General features: G+C 49.8%; 1 protein-coding gene across 1 annotated transcript in view; it reads right to left on the bottom strand.

The window, feature by feature from the left end:
- The window catches only part of VWA5B1 (von Willebrand factor A domain containing 5B1), a 57,332-nt gene that overhangs the window by 17,938 nt on the left and 21,859 nt on the right, over nucleotides 1-17,535 (bottom strand). The window contains exons 8-13 of the mRNA XM_066637707.1: nucleotides 14,296-14,406; nucleotides 13,623-13,822; nucleotides 9,759-9,873; nucleotides 5,041-5,226; nucleotides 3,795-3,990; nucleotides 3,125-3,303 (exon numbers count right to left, since the gene is read on the bottom strand). Of these exons, the coding sequence (XP_066493804.1) occupies nucleotides 3,125-3,303; nucleotides 3,795-3,990; nucleotides 5,041-5,226; nucleotides 9,759-9,873; nucleotides 13,623-13,822; nucleotides 14,296-14,406 (987 nt within the window). The remainder of the gene's footprint in view (nucleotides 1-3,124; nucleotides 3,304-3,794; nucleotides 3,991-5,040; nucleotides 5,227-9,758; nucleotides 9,874-13,622; nucleotides 13,823-14,295; nucleotides 14,407-17,535) is intronic.

Genomic DNA, 17,535 nt, shown 5'->3' with positions numbered 1-17,535 from the left:
TCTTTATTTGCGGTATACACTTCTGCTGGGCCTCTATTACTGTTGTTTTAAGCAGCCTCCATGCACTCTGGAGAGACTGGACTCTTTTTACCCTTCCTTTCAACCTCCTTCTAACCAGCCTCCTCATTTGAGGGAAGTCCGCCCGTCGGAAGTCAAGGGTTTTTGTTAGAGATTTGCCTGGTATTCTTCCCCCAACGTGCATGTCAAAACGGATCGCAGCATGATCACTGTTCCCCAATGAATCAGTAACGTTTACATCTCTAACCAGGTCCTGCGTACCGCACAAAATTAAATCCAGAGTCACCTGTCCTCTGGTGGGCTCCGTGACTAGCTGATCTAAGCCACAGTCATTTAGCACGTCAAGAAATCCGGTTTCCTTATCGTGACCAGAACACAAATTGACCCAGTCAATATGAGGATAATTGAAGTCCCCCATGATTACAACCCTGTCCTTCCTTGTCACCTCCCTGATCTGTTTCCTCATTTCAAGGTCCCCATCAGATTTCTGGTCTGGAGGACGATAGCACACCCCCAGTATTACATCGCTGCTCAAGCCTGGTAATTTAACCCACAGAGATTCTACGGTGGAGTCGGACCCACCTTCAATCTCTACTTTGCTGGATTCTATCCCTTCCTTAACATAAAGGGCCACCCCACCTCCAACACGCCCCTGCCTGTCCCTCCTGTAGAGTTTATAGCCCAGGATTGCGGTATCCCACTGATTCTCCGCATTCCACCAGGTTTCCGTTATGCCCACTATGTCAATATTTTCCCTTGTCACCAGACATTCCAGTTCTCCCACCTTTGCTCGTAGACTTCGGGCATTCGCATAAAAGCATTTATACACGGAATGCCCCAGGATGGGCTGCTTATTCGCTCCTTTGTCCCCGCTCCTTTGTCTTCAGGTGTCCTGGTGAATCCGCACCCCCCCCCCAATACACACACACTCCCTTTCTCCCGGGAGTCCAAAGCTGTGTGAGATTGCTTAAGACGCCCACCTGATGTGCTGACCTTTCAGAGATGGAGAAAATGAACTCTGACGCCTCCGCTTCTTCAAAATGTCACTTAGATAAGCAGCCCTAGGAATCCCCCAAACGCTACTTGGTACAAGAGACGCCAGGCAACAAGATAGCATTTAAAAACAAAATGGCTTTTGTAGTCAATGATCAGAATCCCAAGTAGGGCCAAGAGGATTTCTCTTGTTCCATTCCTTTTGATTTTCTCTGCCCTATATTTTATTCCTCCTCATTTCCAGTTTTAACTGGATTCACAGTTGCTGGTGGCGACGGTGACCAGAATAGCTTTCGCTCGGCTTTGGCTAGTGTGCTGGTTATGACCATACCTGAGCCATGATCATCCATTCCTTAGTGATTAGATTGCTGCAATGTGCTCTACCTGGGGCTGCCTTTGAAGTCAGCAGGAGGGTGACATCATCCTGAGCAAGAGTGCTCAGGTGGTGCTTTTGAAACCTTTTTCAAAGGACCTTATCCAAGAAAAGAAACATCAGACTCAGCAGGACGCAAACTGAGAAATTGGTCTAGGAGCATCCATTAGTGTCCCAAGGACTTCCTGAGAGACAGTCAGTGCAATCCTAACTTGAGTTGGAACAAGCAAGCAAGCTGGGGGGGGGGGCTGCGCTGTATCCAATGCAAATTTCAGGTTGGCTGAAGCTCGGCCTGAGGCAAAGGGAAAAAATTCCCCTTACTCCGGGAAGAGCCTCAATGGCCCCAATGGGTCTACTCAAATCTGTGTCACTTGAAGAGATTCGCTCCATGCTGCCCAGGAATGGGGCGAGGATCCAGCATAAGTGCCTGATCCTGGCTCGCCCATGGGCCCCCCTGTTGCCCACCCTCCCCCACCCCAAAACACCTCTTCCTCGCTTCCTCCTCACCCTCCCCAAGCTCCCCCCTGACTCCTTCGCCAGCCAAGCTTGATCAGCACTAACTTATCAGTTTTGGTTGGCACAGAGGCTGGATCCGGCCTCCGCAGGCCAGCATGCATCCCTGCGCTGGCTCAGTGTACTCACATGAAGGTGCAAACATGCTTTATGGCCCTCCCAGGCCAGCGCAAGGGACTTACGCTGGCCGGGCGCGGGCATAAGCTAACATTCTAATATATTTTTTGATTTATCTGAAATATTTTTCAAGCCCTGTTGTTCAATTTTCATATATTTTTTAAACAGTTGCAACCCAAGAGTTCCATATGAAAAGAGCTGGATCTTTAAAACATGTGTCAAATGTTGCAAACTGATCGAACCGATCTCCCCTGGGGGCTGGGGATAAGAATAGGCCCTCAGTTTGGCTGCACTTGTCGTAAGAGGCGACTAAACAACCACCAGGTAGATGGAACTCAATAGCCTGGGAAGGCAGCTCATCTGAGAGAAGGAAAACTCTGATCCCAAACCTCCATTGCCTTGTGGCTACATCCAGTTATGAAAAAGGTTTCAGGAGTCAACCTCGAGGCAAAATCCGGAGCCGGAGTCCCTGCGGCAGTTCATGGCTGAACACAGTCACATTCTGGCAACTCCTGCGACGCCACTGGAACCAACCGTATTGGCCTCTGCCTTTCCATTGGACCATTTCAGCAACATGGAGAGGGGGGATTTGCTGCAAGGGTAACAGTCTGTCCTCCATATCTACTTTACCCAGGCTTCGCGCACTGGAGAGGACACTCTGTTCCAGAACCACCATTCAGAGCGTGACACCATAGTCTTCTGAGACTGAAGGATGTCAACAATAAGATCGAACTATAATGAAGAAATGAAAATGTTGCTTTTTTGCTGTGCAGCCTCAAGGGGGCATAGCTGTGGTGGAGTATCCTGATGAGCTCCTGCACTTCAAAACTGAGCATGAACCATTGCAGTATAGCAGGGTGGGATGAAGGGATTGGGCAAAAGGTGGATCCTGAGGAGGGATGTAAAGGAAATCAACATGGTGGTACCACTGAAGTTTTTGGGAGGCAATTCCAGGCATAAAAGGGAAAGGTTGTTTAAGGGGAGACCTGTCCTGCTTCTTCCCACGGCTGCACTGACTTGTCAGGCTTCCGTCTCAGCTTCAACCCTTTTTGCCTTTGCTTTGCCTTCAAAGACAGGGACACAAAGGAGACTGACCTGAAAGTCGCCCTGCCAGGGCTGCGGTTCGGGGCTCAGCTGGCTAAGATCCTGCAACTGGGCCTTCCGAAGGGGGTTCTTGATCAGGGCCGAGCTGGGGTCGCTGGCGGTGGGGACCTTCCGGAATGGTTCACGGTCAGCAATCTGACTGGTGCTATACGCCCTCCGCTGTGAGGACACGTTCACATCTGTCCCTAAGAAAATATCACACCAAGTGACATAGGAGTATTGGTTCAACAGTCATGGCTTCCCCAAAGGCAGTCACTTTCACTTTGTGTACCATGAGAAATAGACCAATGAAATAATTTAGGGAGCCCGAAGGAGCCACCCACATAGGAGGTTGACCACAGTGTCTCTGCTTGATTCATTGCTTTGGTGTTGCCTCCTTTTATTCAGCCTCTGGTGGGAGCAGGGCAATTGTGCCCTTTTCTCTGGGCATTACTGGAGCACTCAGTCATTTCCATTCCAGACACAGAAGAATGCTCCGTGCCTTAAGGAGTCTGCCTGATGTATCTCTGCAGGATTTTCTGCAGCAGGTTCTAGAAATTCTCTGAATTATGGAGGAATTCTGGAGGAGTGGAATGGAAGTCAGAGCGAGTCGCGGGAATAATTGAGGATCACAATGGGAGATGCGTGCTGACCTCTAGCAGCAAGTGAACATGCCCAAAGAGCTGAGGGAACTCACCAGACTCCAGGTCGGACTCACTTCCCAGATCCCCGCCAACGTCTAGGAGTTCAGGAGTCTGCTCTGATGGGAACCCGCTTTCTGAATCCTTGCCGTAGCCCCAAGGGTCTGCAGCACCTCCCTCCTCCTGTGAGTGGAAGAAGACGGAGCTGCCTGACTCCTGGGAATGCAGCATGCTGTAACGGCGTCTCTTGTCCTGGGGGGAGGAAGAAAAGGAGGCAGGAAATCTGGTCAGATGAAATATTTGGTTTCTTCTCACAGCCCAGCTTTTAGGTTCTGGTTTTAGAAATTGGCTCATCCATGAGGCTGACTGAGGCAGTCGCCTCAGGAGGCTAAATGGAGGGGGTGGCAGCTTCCTCTGTCAGTCTGCCCAACTTTAGTGTTCCTTGTTTCCCTGAATTTGAAAAGGAAGAGGGAGCAGAAGAGGAGGTGTGGAGGAGAAGACAGTGGTGAGCGAGAGCACTGTGGGGACACTCTAGCCCATTGTTCTCTTCTCCTCCAAACTCCTCCTCTCTTCCTTTTCATATTCAGGGACAGTGAGGGGAAGGAGCAGCGGCAGGTGAGAGCACTGCTACTGCTGCAGAGCCAGTTTCAGATACATGTGTTCGGTGGGGCAAGTTTCAGTGTAAGGAAGGGTGACGGCACTTAGGCCCAAATCCTAATCAACTTTCCTGCAATAACACAGCTGTGCCAATGGGGCATGCGCTGCATCCTGCATTTGGGTGGCAGTCATGGAGACCTCCTCAAGGTAAGACAATGTTTGTTCTCTTACTTCAGAGCTGCATTGCCCTTACCTTGTTGCTGGAAAGTTGGTTAGGATTGCACCCTTGGTGTACAGTCTCAGTGCTAGAAGCAATGCTGCTTCTAACTTGAGTGGAGTGCGAGGAGCCCTACTGTGGCTGCGCAGGGTTGGCTGTGGAACACTCAGTGATGACATCATCATCACTGAGCTCCAGAGTGCTGAGAGAAAAACTGTGTTACTCTAGCTGTGCAGCTTAAGAGATAAGGCTGGCTAGATGGTCTTGGAGCCATGAACATATGAAACTTCCTGACTGTTTGTTCCAGCTTACAACGCATTCTGGGATACTGGGAGCCAAGGCTTGAACCAGAAGCCAAATTGGACCTCCCAGAGAACTCTGAAGGACTCCAGGATCTGAGTTTACAAGTCTTACTGCTGCTGGGATCCTGACAGCATCCCACCAACAGCTCCAAGCTAAGCAGAAGTTCTGCTGCGGTGGTGACTCACCAGCCTGGGGTTAGAAACATACAAGGATGTGTCACAGACAATACTGTAGCCAACCAGCCGGTCACCGGGGAAAAGGCAGCTGGCGCTGACTGGCGAGATGAGGACTTCTGTCGTTTCAGGGAAGACCCATTCCACTGTGACATCGCTGACCACGGGAGCCATGGCCTTCTTCAGAGATTTTATCATCTGCACACACACACCAAGAAAAAAGACTGCCAACATAGATTTCAAGCATCTGCACTGAGACCTGGCCAGTTATCCATGCCCCAATAGCATCCAGGTGAGACAACTGCAATGTACTTTAATGTTAAAATGAATGAATGAATGAATGCAAGAGGAATTTGGGAGTTCTCTTGATGCCCATTCATATCCACTGCCATTCATTCTGAAATGGCCACTACACAATTTGCCATAGCTTTTGGTTTCCTCAGTACTGATGTGGCTGTGCACATTGATAAAACACTGGGAAAAGCATTATAAAAATGTTGTGTTAAAACTCTTTGTGCAGTGTTTCACTGATGAGTCCACACTGGTAAAACACTGCACCAAAAGAATCTGGATACAATTTGATGCACAATGCCTAGCAAGGCTGCTTTTTGGCTGTGCTTCTGTAAACTCAGAGAAGGGGGAAAGAAGCAAGTGAACAAAGGGAACTGATCACCACAGCAAACTGGGCATGCTCCAATTCCAGAATTAATTTTTGGGATTATCCCACTGAAACTGGAATTCAGGAAGAGAGCAGATCAGGAGAACAAGAATGGCACTCTGTCCATGACTGTGGAAAGAGGCTTCTTTGCATGGTTCCTCCCCATGCATGATTGGCAGGGCCACCATTGGGCAGGCCAGAAGGGGAAGGCTTTGACAGGCTGCTTCGCAGGCTACCTGCAGCCATTCTCCACTTGACTGCTGTCTTCCAAGATCTGCGTCACACGTATCTTGTGGGGGAGTAAAGCTGGGCAAAGGAATGGCGCTAGAGAATCTACTTGGCCTGTGACAGCTTATGCCAAAGAAGTACATGAGACATCATGCTGCTTCTGTTATGTTGAATTCATTTCAGTACTGCTTCTTTCCTTAGTATGTTTCAATATTTGAGGAGCATACAGCTACAGCTTGTCTACACACACACAAAGAGAGACTCTGGCTTTCCAATTCCCAGAATCCTTTGCCCCTCCATTCTGAGTTGTGATGCAGGAACCATTTTCAAAGGCGAGAGAGCATGAGCTGTTCATAAATTATGTGGCCAGACAGAGAAGGGTATTTTATATGAGGCTTGTAAATATGTCCCTTGCTGGGTAGCGGACACCGTGCTACCTTCAAATGATCTGTGGGGTAAATTCACAACATAAAATGTCTGTCTCACGGATACTGACCATGAACCACAGAGCTACTGAGAATGTACTGCCATTTTCCTGTCCATCCCTCTTTGTTGCCAGTGACAATAACGTGCAAGGTTTCACAAAACTTGGGAGGCAGCAAAATTTTGCAGAAGCCAGATTGGAGAGAGGGGTGTGGAGACCTGAACATAGTGTTGGTCCCCTTCTGGCACCTGAGACAGCATGCCAAATGCTGCCCCCCCCCCAAGCTGGTGATGCTCCAGCCTCTGCCACTCTCTGGTTCAGAAAAAGAACACTATGTGTGGAGGAGCAGAGTACTGTGCTAGAGTGTCAGAGACTCTCCTCTTGTCCACATTTCCTCTTCCACTCCACTCCACTTTTCCTTTTCCAATCCACAGAGCAGGGGGAGTAGGGGAAGTGACTGGGCAGGTGGAGATGGGTGCCTTCCACCAATCTGTTCCCTTAGGTGACCACCTCAGCAGACCACATGGATGGGCTGGCCCTGGAGAGATGGCTGCTAAGGGATTGGTGATTGTCACTACTGAAGACTGCCTTTGGGGTTCGGTGGAGCAATTAACCAGGCTACAAAGACCACGTGCTGATGTGAAAGCGGGGCCTGACATCAAAAGATGCTTAGATGCCACACACTCAAAACCATTGCCTGCAGGTTCTTTCTTGTCCCTTCTGGCTTTGCGCACATGCAATTCTGAGATCAGGAGCTGGGGGTGGGGGGGATCTCTGCCAGGGGAAAGAACCAGCAATCTGATTTTGGTTTCCCTGCTTTGATCTGCATCTTGCTATGAAAGGAATCAACTTTCTTCAGCCAGGCTCTTCTCTTCTAAGCACTTCCCCTCCCCACCCCATGTGCATGTACGTGCACACCCCAATCTGCTTGCTCTGAACACAAAAGGGTAAATAGCATCTCTCGGGTGACCGTTCCGCGGGGGCTCTTCAATGACATCGGGCCCACTCACTGCGTGGGCGTCAAAAAGCAGAGAGCCATGCAGCTGTCAAGTTGCAGCCGCCCCCGCAGCCCTTCTGGGGTGGAGTGGGGGGGGGAGAGAGTCATTAAATGATCAGAAGTTTACTCAGCCAAAAAAACTGACACTGTGTTGGCCATTAAAGCACCAAAGTCCTAGAAAAATGTCAGAAGAAGCTGGAAGGAAAGAACTAGCCGGGATTTTTTCTGGTGGGCTCAGGAGTGAGTACAGGCCAAATGAGATGTTGATGCTAGCCCACCCTTCTCTGCTTCCCAACACTTCCTCTTCCTTTTCCAAGCCAGGGAGGAGCAGTGGGAAAATGGAAGGATGCACCTGTCTGAGGCAGTGGTGTAGTTAAAGTGGAGCCAGGGGAGTACAAGGCCCCAGGTGCCACACCTTGAGGTGGTGGCAAGCCAGGGCACTCAGAACGGTTGTGTGCCCGCACACCCCACACCTCCCTAGTGAGGCCCCTGGCCAGAAGGGCCAACTATGCTACTGGCCTGAGGTGACCATCACAGCAACATGGGCAAGCAAGCCACGACTGCAGCATGAAAGTGATGCTTTTGATTTCTCTCCTCATGTGTGTAACAACCACTGAAAGACACCATCAACTCATTGAAATACAGGAGTATTTAACCTGGGTGCACTTTCTTGTTGCCCTCTTAATCAACAGCCCTGACATACAGCTGGCACAAACTCTTCCGAGAAGCTTTGCTCAAAAAACGTCTTGGTTCCCAAACGGACTGACCCCAATTACTCATTCTGCCTTCACCCCGTACTTCTTGGTGATTGGTTCACCAAACACAAATTGGACTCATCAGTACCAACTTCCTGTTTGCTCTGCAAACCGACTGCAGCCTAATTCCTTTGATTACGGAAACCGCTGCTCCAGGTGCTTCTGGAGCCAAGGTGGTGGCTGCTCCACAGACACGCAGCAATTGGTAGTGAGGACAGAATTCCATCAGTGCTGGGGGGCTCAGCATTTATTTCTTCTTTTTAAGTTTCTAGTCCTTAATGTTGTGCGGATGGACTGGGCAGTCTGCACTTACAAGAAGGTCTGCACAGGCTCCCTTTATCCTTTCCCATGACTAACAGAAGCAGCACTGAATTTTAGAGTCAGATGGAGCTTAGGTCCTTAAAGCAATTTCCTTGGGTGGGTCAGGTTTTGAGATTTTGCAGTAGCCTCAGGCTCAAAGCAGAAATCCTTGCATTCACAGGCATTTTCCACAGAATAAGCACACAGGAGGATGCAAAACTCATGTGGGTTTCCTTATCCTGTGAGTTTTGTGCCACAGAATATCCATGTATCTATTTTTCCATTCATCACTCTCCCTACCCACAAGTTTGGATTCTACCACATGGGTTTTTGCATGTGTGGTTGCAAAACTCACGTGGTTCTTGATAACTGCGAGATTGGATGGCGACACAATGTGCTAGATTGGTTGCGGGCAGAACCCTTCTTCAGTATAGCTCCTCTCCATGCTTACAGACAATCCTGAGCTGCCCAGCAGTAAAATGGCTGCTGCAGTATCCAGCACGCAACCAGGCAACTTTCGTCCCCTTCCCCCAGGTAAGGAAAGCAGCCCCACAATGGGGCAGCTCCGGAGCTGCTGGAGAATTGGAGAGTTCGGTGTTGGACTGTGCAGACCCACGCAGGACTCAGGATCTGGTGGAACCAAGCTCCACCAGGACCACTTTTCTCCCGCCCTGCTCCCTCCCCCGCCATGCCACCTCCCCTCCCTCTGCCCGACTTCCCACGCCTCCCCCTCCCTGGAACACTTACTCCCTGCCTCGCCCCACACCCTCACTGACCTCTCCACCACCAGGCAACCACCAGGCAGTCTGGGTGGAACGCAGGCCCAGAGCCAGAGCTGGCCCAGCGCATGCTCACGCTGGCCTAGCTCCGGTGCTGGGCCTGTGGTAAGGGCTTGCAAATGTGTCTTATGGCGGTAAGCCAGCATGCAGGGCTCTGGATCAGGCCCTAAGTCTCACTGTGTTCAATGGGGTTTACTCCCAGAAATGTGTGTGGCCAATGGCTTGGTGTCTGCCAAGAGGGTATTGGCAGCACGGGAGGAGGGACTAGCACAGCGTTAACCTTAAAAGAAAGCCTGGATTGCAAGGCTCCCAGATCCCACAGGAGTTGAAACTCACAGATGGGACTCAAGGGTGTATTTTCCCAAGGAAAAGTTGCCTGTTTGGTCTGGTTCTTAGTCTGTGCCAAACCACTAGGCCACCTAGTTTGATGTTGTCTGACAAAGTCTTTCCTATTCTTAAGAACTAGGACTCATTTTATGCGGGCGATGCTGGGGATTGACACTGCAGCCTTCTGATTGCAAAGCATAAGCCTCACCACCGAGTCACGGCAAGCCCACGGTTATTCCTCACGGACAGAGAGAAGCCTTACCTTCGGCTGCAGCCTCTCCCCCTCGACCAAGAACTCTGCACTTCCTTTAGACACAGCAGCAAGCCCATTCAGCAGCCTCCGACAGGCATTCTGCCCAATGCCAAAAGTATAGCACCTGCACATGCGGGGGGGGGGGGAGGAAAAAAACCACAGATGCACATTGATCCAGTGATGATGGAAGGGTATCGGTTCAAGAGCTTATAGTGGAACAGAGGTCTTCAGCAGCTGGGTTGGGACCCAGTAGCGGGCAGCAACAAAACCTCTAGCGGTGGTCTCATGGTGCCACCATTTTGTTCTCCGCAAAACGGTAGAGGAGGAACCCTTGCTGGGACTCGTTCAACTCCTTTCGTTTCACTTGCTAAGGAGAGCGAAGATGATTCGGGACGCCATCCTAACCAACTTCCCAGCACTGGCATAGCTATGCCAATGGGGCGTGTGCTGGCATCCTGCAGTTGCAGGGCAGTCACGGAGGCCTCCTCAAGGTCAGGCAATGTTTGTTCCCTTACGTCGGAGTTGCATTGTCCTTACCTTGGTGCTGGAAAGTTGGTTAGGACTGTGTCCTTGGACAATTTGCTGAGAGGAACTAACCTCCCCAACTTGTAAAGTCTGACAGTGTAATCCTGCACATGTCCAGACAGACAGGACGACTCCAAGTATCATCTAGCCAAGAGCTCTTTTCCTTCTCTGCAGAGTTTAGAGATGTGGGACTTGTCCCCACATCTTGCTCTCAATGGCCATGACTAATGTCAATGGCAAAGACTAGGAGATGGATTCAGGCAAAGATGAAACATCAGACAGGTGTTTGGCTAGTGGGAATAGTGGGGAGAGTGAGGAAGAACCAATATAAGAACATAAGAGCAGCCCCGCTGGATCAGGCCATGCTAAACACTGGTTGGGTTCCTCATCCAGTACAGGTTTGTTTGGGTATTTGCAACCCAAGAACAGGCCCTACCTGCACAGAACTGCACACATGCAGGTCTGGTACACACTAGCAGGGACCAGGATCATGTCATACAGTTCCCGGTCCTGGAAGAGGCCCCCAAATGGTTGGGGGCAGGACCACCCAGCAGCATCCCAGTCCTCTCCATCCATTGACTGTAGGGAGATTTCTGGAGATGATAGTCTACCGCTTATGAACCACAAAGGTCACCTCTATTTCTCTTTGATTTCCCCTCCCCCCCCCCAATATAAGTGTAGGGAGTGCACAATAATGAAGCAGTATCGAGAACGGAGGAGTGAAAATGCAGAGTTGTCAGAATCCGTGAAGCCATAAAGCTGAACAAGCAGTCTGGGAAGGTCATTGTCTCGGGCTAATCTGTGCCTTCCGGTCAGCTTGGAGCACAGGTCATGGGACCCACAGATTTGTCAACACAGGGAGGGAGGGAGCAGCTGCCCAGAAGAAAGGCACAGATTGAAAAAGACAGGAACGGGACAAAAACATGGTTTGGGGATTGGAGGAGGGAAGACAGCTGATATATATTGTGTCTTCCAATATATACCCCCAATCCTCCATTGGGGGGAAATAGGGAAAGAAGAGAGATTAGAATTTGATCATCACTATCCAGCCTTTGCCACTGCAAAAATAAGTCAGTCTTGATGTGAACATATATAGTTGTATCAACAGTCTTTTTGTGGAGCGTTTTACAGATCCACACAGGGCCTAGGAGAGGGAGGTAAAGGGGGTAATTTGTTCCTGGGCGCAGGGTCAGAAAGGGGGTCCAGGAGCCAAAGACAAGGGCCCAGAAATTTCCTGGGATCTTCCATTTTCCAATATCACCCAGACTGACAGGCCACGTGGGATGCCGGGGGCATGACCGGGGGCACATGGTGGTGACTACTGCCACAAGCTATGCACACCAGGCCCAGCAATGCATACATTCCTTAAGCCCTTTCTGCCCAATGTTGCAAATAAGCAACAGGGACCAAATGTGTACACCTGCGGGCTGGGCAAAAATGGTTCAACGGTGTCGCATCTTGGAAGAAACTGATCTGCTACAGTATGAACCACAAAGGTCACCTCTATTTCTTTGGTTTGTGGATCCAAAGGAAGAATCTATGAAGGATCCATTCCTTTACCATGAAGGAATGTAGAGGAGCTCAGCAACAGAGACGCGGGACTTGGAGCTGCTGTAGAAGTCAGTTTGTGTGTACACAGGACACTTTCCACTCTAGTGTGAGCCTAAATAAAATGATACTAATCTCCTGCAATGATTTTCTATATTTGAAAGGTTTTAGAGAGACTTGATTTGGTGCGTTTGGTTCTCTGTATTACTGTATCTAGCTGACAACGCCAGGCAAGCAGGTTGACCTGAGTTCTGCATTGGGAAGACTGGTAGACCTGGGCTCAATTTCCAGCTGTTGATACTTTCCCCCTGCCTGTTTTGCCCCCGTTCTGTCTACCCCCATTGCCACCTCCCTACTCTGTTTCACCCCCCTCTCTCTTTGGGAAGGAGCCCAGAAGAAACTTTGTAACCCCCGATAAAATGCCTTTCAGAGGCTCTGCATGCACTCATTGGTAAAACTCAGCTCAAAAAGAACCCTGAAACAATCGTACATTCAGTTTGCCTTTTTGCAGTGTTTTATCAATGTACCCACATACATCAATAACACAGAGGGGGGAAATGCACAGACCGAATGAAGCAAAGAAATCAAAAGCTGGGGCGCTTTTTTCTATTATCATGTCACATTTGCTTTAATTAAACCCTCTCCCACTCGCCATTCTTTCCCATTGTCGTATACAGGTTCACTCTTCTCTGTGCTTCACTCCTGAATTTTGATTTAATGAAGAGAATTTCTAAAATTGGAACATGGGCAGATTGCCACAGCTTTCAAATCTTACAGTACACTTGCGTCTTCCCGCCCCCTTCTATGTCAGTGATGCATGCGTGAATTAAGGCTGCAAAAAAAGCAATTTTTATTGGTTTGTTGTACGGATGCCACAATTGCGTCACAATCGTGCATATGTGCCCTCTTCCCCAGCCCTTCCTTTACAAAATCAAATGGGCTAGCGATTGAACTGAATGGCTCATATGCTTTCAAAAATTAATACTTTATTTTTTGTTCTACTCAGTGGTGTAGCTGGAGGGGGTTCAAAGCATTAAGTTTTGCAGGGAGCCGTACCCCAGCATGCAAGTGGCCCCTCCCTCTTCCCTTTGGAGCCATTCCGGGTGTACACCTCCATACTACTCCCATGCCTGGAAAGGCTCCAAAGGGAAGGGGCCACTTGTTTGCCATGGTGAGGATCCCTGCAAAATGTAGTGCTTTGCATCCCCTGTAGCATGCCACTGATTCCACTCTTCCTCCAAGGAGCAGAATGAGGGTCTACTATGTTCATATCCTCACAGCAATGCTCTGAGGAGGGTGAGAGATACTGACTGGTCCAAGGTCACCCAATGAGCTTTATGGTGGAATACAGTGAGATGTCCTTAGTCCCTATTTGATACTCTAATCTAGCGATTTTCAACCAGTGTGCTGTGGCACACTGGTGTGCTGCAAGTGGTCCACGGGTGTGCTGTGGGAGTTTGGCGATTTATTAAATAAATATCATTTATTAATAGGGCCATTGGGAGATATGAACCTCCCCACCAGCAGCCTGCTGCACCTTGTCAATTGTCAAAAACCTGATGGTGTGCCTTGACAATTTTAGTGCCTTGTCAGTGTGCCATGAGATAAAAAAGGCTGATCTCTAACCATTAGATGATACTACCTCCATAGGCACATATAAACCCCTCCTGAGCAATATCAGTGGCCTGAGCAGAACTCCTGCAGCATTCCTCAAAATCCTTCAGATAATTATGTCCATATTTGTCTCCTGCCTACTTAAGGATCTGGCCATTTGAGGGACAAGCTCCGAGGTGCCTGTACCTGGTGGAGGACTGATTCCGAACAAGTTCTATGACCTTCCCAGTGTTGCTAACGGCCCCATCGGTCAGCAGGAAAAGAAGCCGCGGGTGGCCTCGGTGAATTGGCTGCCGGATGACCCATTTCAGAGGCGATAAGACATTGGTGCCACCCATGTCGGCCCGGATCTTCTTGATGCTCTCGCACGCAATGACCAAGTTCTCCTATAGAGGGAGCACAAGAATTGTTTCCAGGTAATCAATTAAAAACCATTTCGACTGACTCAAAGGGATGTTGGCACCTCCCACCTGAAGAGATGCATGTGTTGCAAGTAAAGGTGGATGTTCTCTACTAAGAGCCCAAGTTCTCCTCTAGCTCCACCACATCAACCCTCAGCAGCAGTATCAGCAGAGAAGGTGAGTCCCGCCTCCCTGCTTGCTTTCCCAAGACAATGAGCGGAAAAAAGGATGGGACAGTGACCAGGTGGTGTGACCAGGCAGTTGTTAGGTTGGCCCAGGATGCTCTCTCCTCATTCACCACTTGGTGGGCCTTGTGGTGGGGCTACTCCTGCACATCAGGGACCAGGGTGTGGGTTGCCACACCTGAATCCAGTCCTCAACAGCAGAGGACAGGCTTGAGTGGGACCTGAAATGCACAAAGAAGGGATGCTCCAGCAGGTTCAGGTGGCTTCCCTCACCTCACAGTAGGTCTGGCTGGAAGGAAACAATGCCTTGAAGGTAGACCCAAATCCAATGATGTTGAACAGGCATGTCGGCATGAGGCTTTTCAGAACAACCAGCAGGGCATCCTGCAAAGGACAGGAAACATCAGAACTCAAGGAAGGACGGGTGCCTATCCTGCAAAGTTCACTGTGATACACTCCCCACTCCACCAAGCGCCAAGACGTCCCAGGGACAGTGCTTATGAATTGAACTTCCTTTGAATGGGAAAGTGCTGGCAGGGCTGGCCCATCCAGGATGCCAAGTGAGTCAGTCACCTCAGGCAGCAGACTGGTAAGGGGGGCCTACCTCTGTCTACCCACTCACCTCCTCTGCTGCTGCTGCTCCTTTCATTCTCTGGATTGGATGAAGAGGAAGTCTGGAGGAGAAGAGAGTGGTGGGCTAGAGAGTCAGAGGTTCTCCCTTCCTCCACACTGCCTCTTCTGCTACACCCCCCTCTTCTTTTTCCAATTCAGGGGCTGGAAGGAATCAGAGGCTGGCTTACCATCAGGTAGCAGGGTGTGGGAACTCAGGAGCAGTGGGTTGAGCCAGTCCTGCGCACTGGAAGTGTCCAGCAATGAGTTTCAGAGGAGTAGCCAGGTGAAAAACAAAATGGAGCCTCAGATGGGGCCTGCCCAACTCTGCCCAAGCTGGGAAGCCCACTTGCAATTTGGGAAGTGCAAATGAGGGCAATATCTTACTTCCACTTACTTGCACCGCTTACTTCCAGCACCCCACTCTCCATAGCCAATGCTTACCATTTTCTTCCTACCATAGGTTGATCCCCACGGTGAGAAATCCTGAGCTGACACCTCCCATCCACCACGGCCTCCTTTAGCCATACACCCCCCTCATCTTAAGTTGCCATACCCTGGCTTGATGGCAGCGCATGACAAACCACTTCCGCTCCTCCTCTCACATGCACTGTGTTTGAAAAGGTAAAATGGAACAGAAGAGGAAGGGTGGAAGAGAGGAGGAGAGGAGGAGAGGGGAGAGGAGTGACCGACACAAGTGCTCTCCTGTCAGAAATACTTCACAGCATGGCAAGCGACCACGTTGCACGTCTGCCCCCCCCCCCCAAGTCCAACTCTGATAAACGTGGAGATGGCCTGGAGGTGTTAGCACACTAGTAGGCAAGACGTGGCCATACAGCTACCAGACCCTTCCAAAGAGACATGGAGGAAGACAGTGAAGAGTGATCTCTTTGGGGCAATCCTCCCACTCCTGGGCACAGCATCCAGCTCTGGTGGCAGTGATCTCACGCTCAGACCCCAGAACTTCATCCTCTGCATTGCACGCAAGCACCATTTCAGAGCTACATGTTTCATGTTGACCCTGAGCCAGCGGCAGAAGGAAAAATGTCTGGGCAGTACTAACGCAGCACCTTGTCAAAAGACTGATCGTCCTGCCGAAACACCCCTCGACTCTTTCTGTGCTTCAGAGTCTGGAATCAAATTTGGAGACGAAGAGGTTTGCCGTTATCAGGCAAAATTGACACTGAAGAATTTTGGCGAGATTTCCACCCACGCTCCCCATGCCGTTTCAGCCCCAGTATCCATGGACCGATCGCTCAGTTCAGGGAGATATGGCCCCAGAACTGTTCAGCAGCTCAGATTCCCTTACCGCCCCTCCTTGAAAGGAAGCATTATTTCTGCCACACCCGTGCTACACTTCCAGTTTGATTAAGTTGATCCTCCCTTGCGCTGTGATGCGGAGGATCAGCTCATGACATCTGCGCTGGGCCTAAGTTTACTTCCTGGCATTCCAAAATATTTTCAAAAATGTTCTGGAAATAGCAGCCATGTGGACTCGAAGAAGAAGAAGAGGCCCAGCTGCAGGAAATGAATAAGCACCAACTCTCCTCTTTGATATACTGAGCCTTTCATTCAATCATTCATTCATGCACAGAGAGGGACCACATGATCCAGCCTGCTCATCAGGGCTACAGAGAGAAGCTCCACTGAATTCAAAGAGGAGAAGGACTCAACTTATCCTTTCAAGCCCAGCCAAGTCTGATCGCTCAAATGTACAGACCAAACAAATAACAAATGCAAATCAGCTTGTAGATGAAGTCTGCCCCTGCCTGCCAATCTACCAGCTGAACTGCTCAACTGTCAGGTTGTTTGCCTCTGCAAAAATGGGGGAGGGGAAATTTGGGTGCCACTACATGTGCCACCAACTTGTGCCAGGCCTGCTGAGAGCTGTACATGTACAGCACTCTGTTCTGCCAAATCCCAATCCACTGGGCCTCATGCCCACTTAAGGCTGATTAGGTTCCCTTGCAAAACTCACCAGTGCAGCAAGCAAAAGTCAGAGTCCAGTTCCATTCCACAGATTCCAAGTAAACCAGTCCAATCAATGAGAGTTGCCAAATCAGAGTCCAGAGCCAATAAGCAAAGTTACAGTCTGAGGTCAGGTTCCAGGTAAGTAAGTCAAATCAGTTAGGGTATCCAAGTCAAAGTCAATATGGCAAGTCCCAGTCCAAGGTCAGACTCCTCCTACAACCCACACCACTAGTTCCTCCAGGTGCTGTTTATATGCTCCCAGGTTCACTTTAGCCTCAAGTGGCTGCAGCTGTGCAGCACACCGCCAGCTACCACCTGGGCTTTAACCCTGCATTTACTTAGAGCAAGGGGCACTGTGGACACCACACCCTATCTCCTCGGTGATATCTTCCAAGATTCCAATACACACTCTTTATACAGCAACTGTTACCCTGCACATGCCTGATCTTGTCTGATCTTGGAAGCTACGCAGGGTCAGGCCTGGTTAGTACCTGGATGGGAGACTGCCTGGGAATACCAGGTGCTGTAGGCTTATACCATAGTCTTTTGAGACTGAAGGTTGCCAACCATTTTTTTTTTTTTTTGCATTTCAGAAATTAAAAAACCGAGCAACAGAAAATGTAATAATGATTACAAATGCATCAGCTCCACTTTGGACACAAGACAATCTAACTCAGAACTCCAAAATTTGAAAGAAACTCAGATAGGGAGAATTTTGGAAAAATCCAGGGCTGGTCCAACCATGAGGCTCCCTGAGACTGTTTCCTAAGGTAGTGAATTGGCAGAGAGCACTTGCCCCCCCACCTGCCCACTTCTGCAGCTTCTCCCCCTGTCCTCCTTCCATTCACTTAGAAGAAGGAAATGGAGTAGAAGAGGTGGAGAGGAAAGCAATGGGCTAGAGCAGGGGTGTCCACACTTTTTGGCAGGAGGGAC

This window comes from Tiliqua scincoides, chromosome 9, assembly GCF_035046505.1.
Source record: "Tiliqua scincoides isolate rTilSci1 chromosome 9, rTilSci1.hap2, whole genome shotgun sequence".
Classification (NCBI taxonomy): Eukaryota; Metazoa; Chordata; class Lepidosauria; order Squamata; family Scincidae; genus Tiliqua; species Tiliqua scincoides.
Note: the sequence above shows the minus strand (reverse complement) of the source record. Positions and strands in the feature narration are given on the sequence as shown.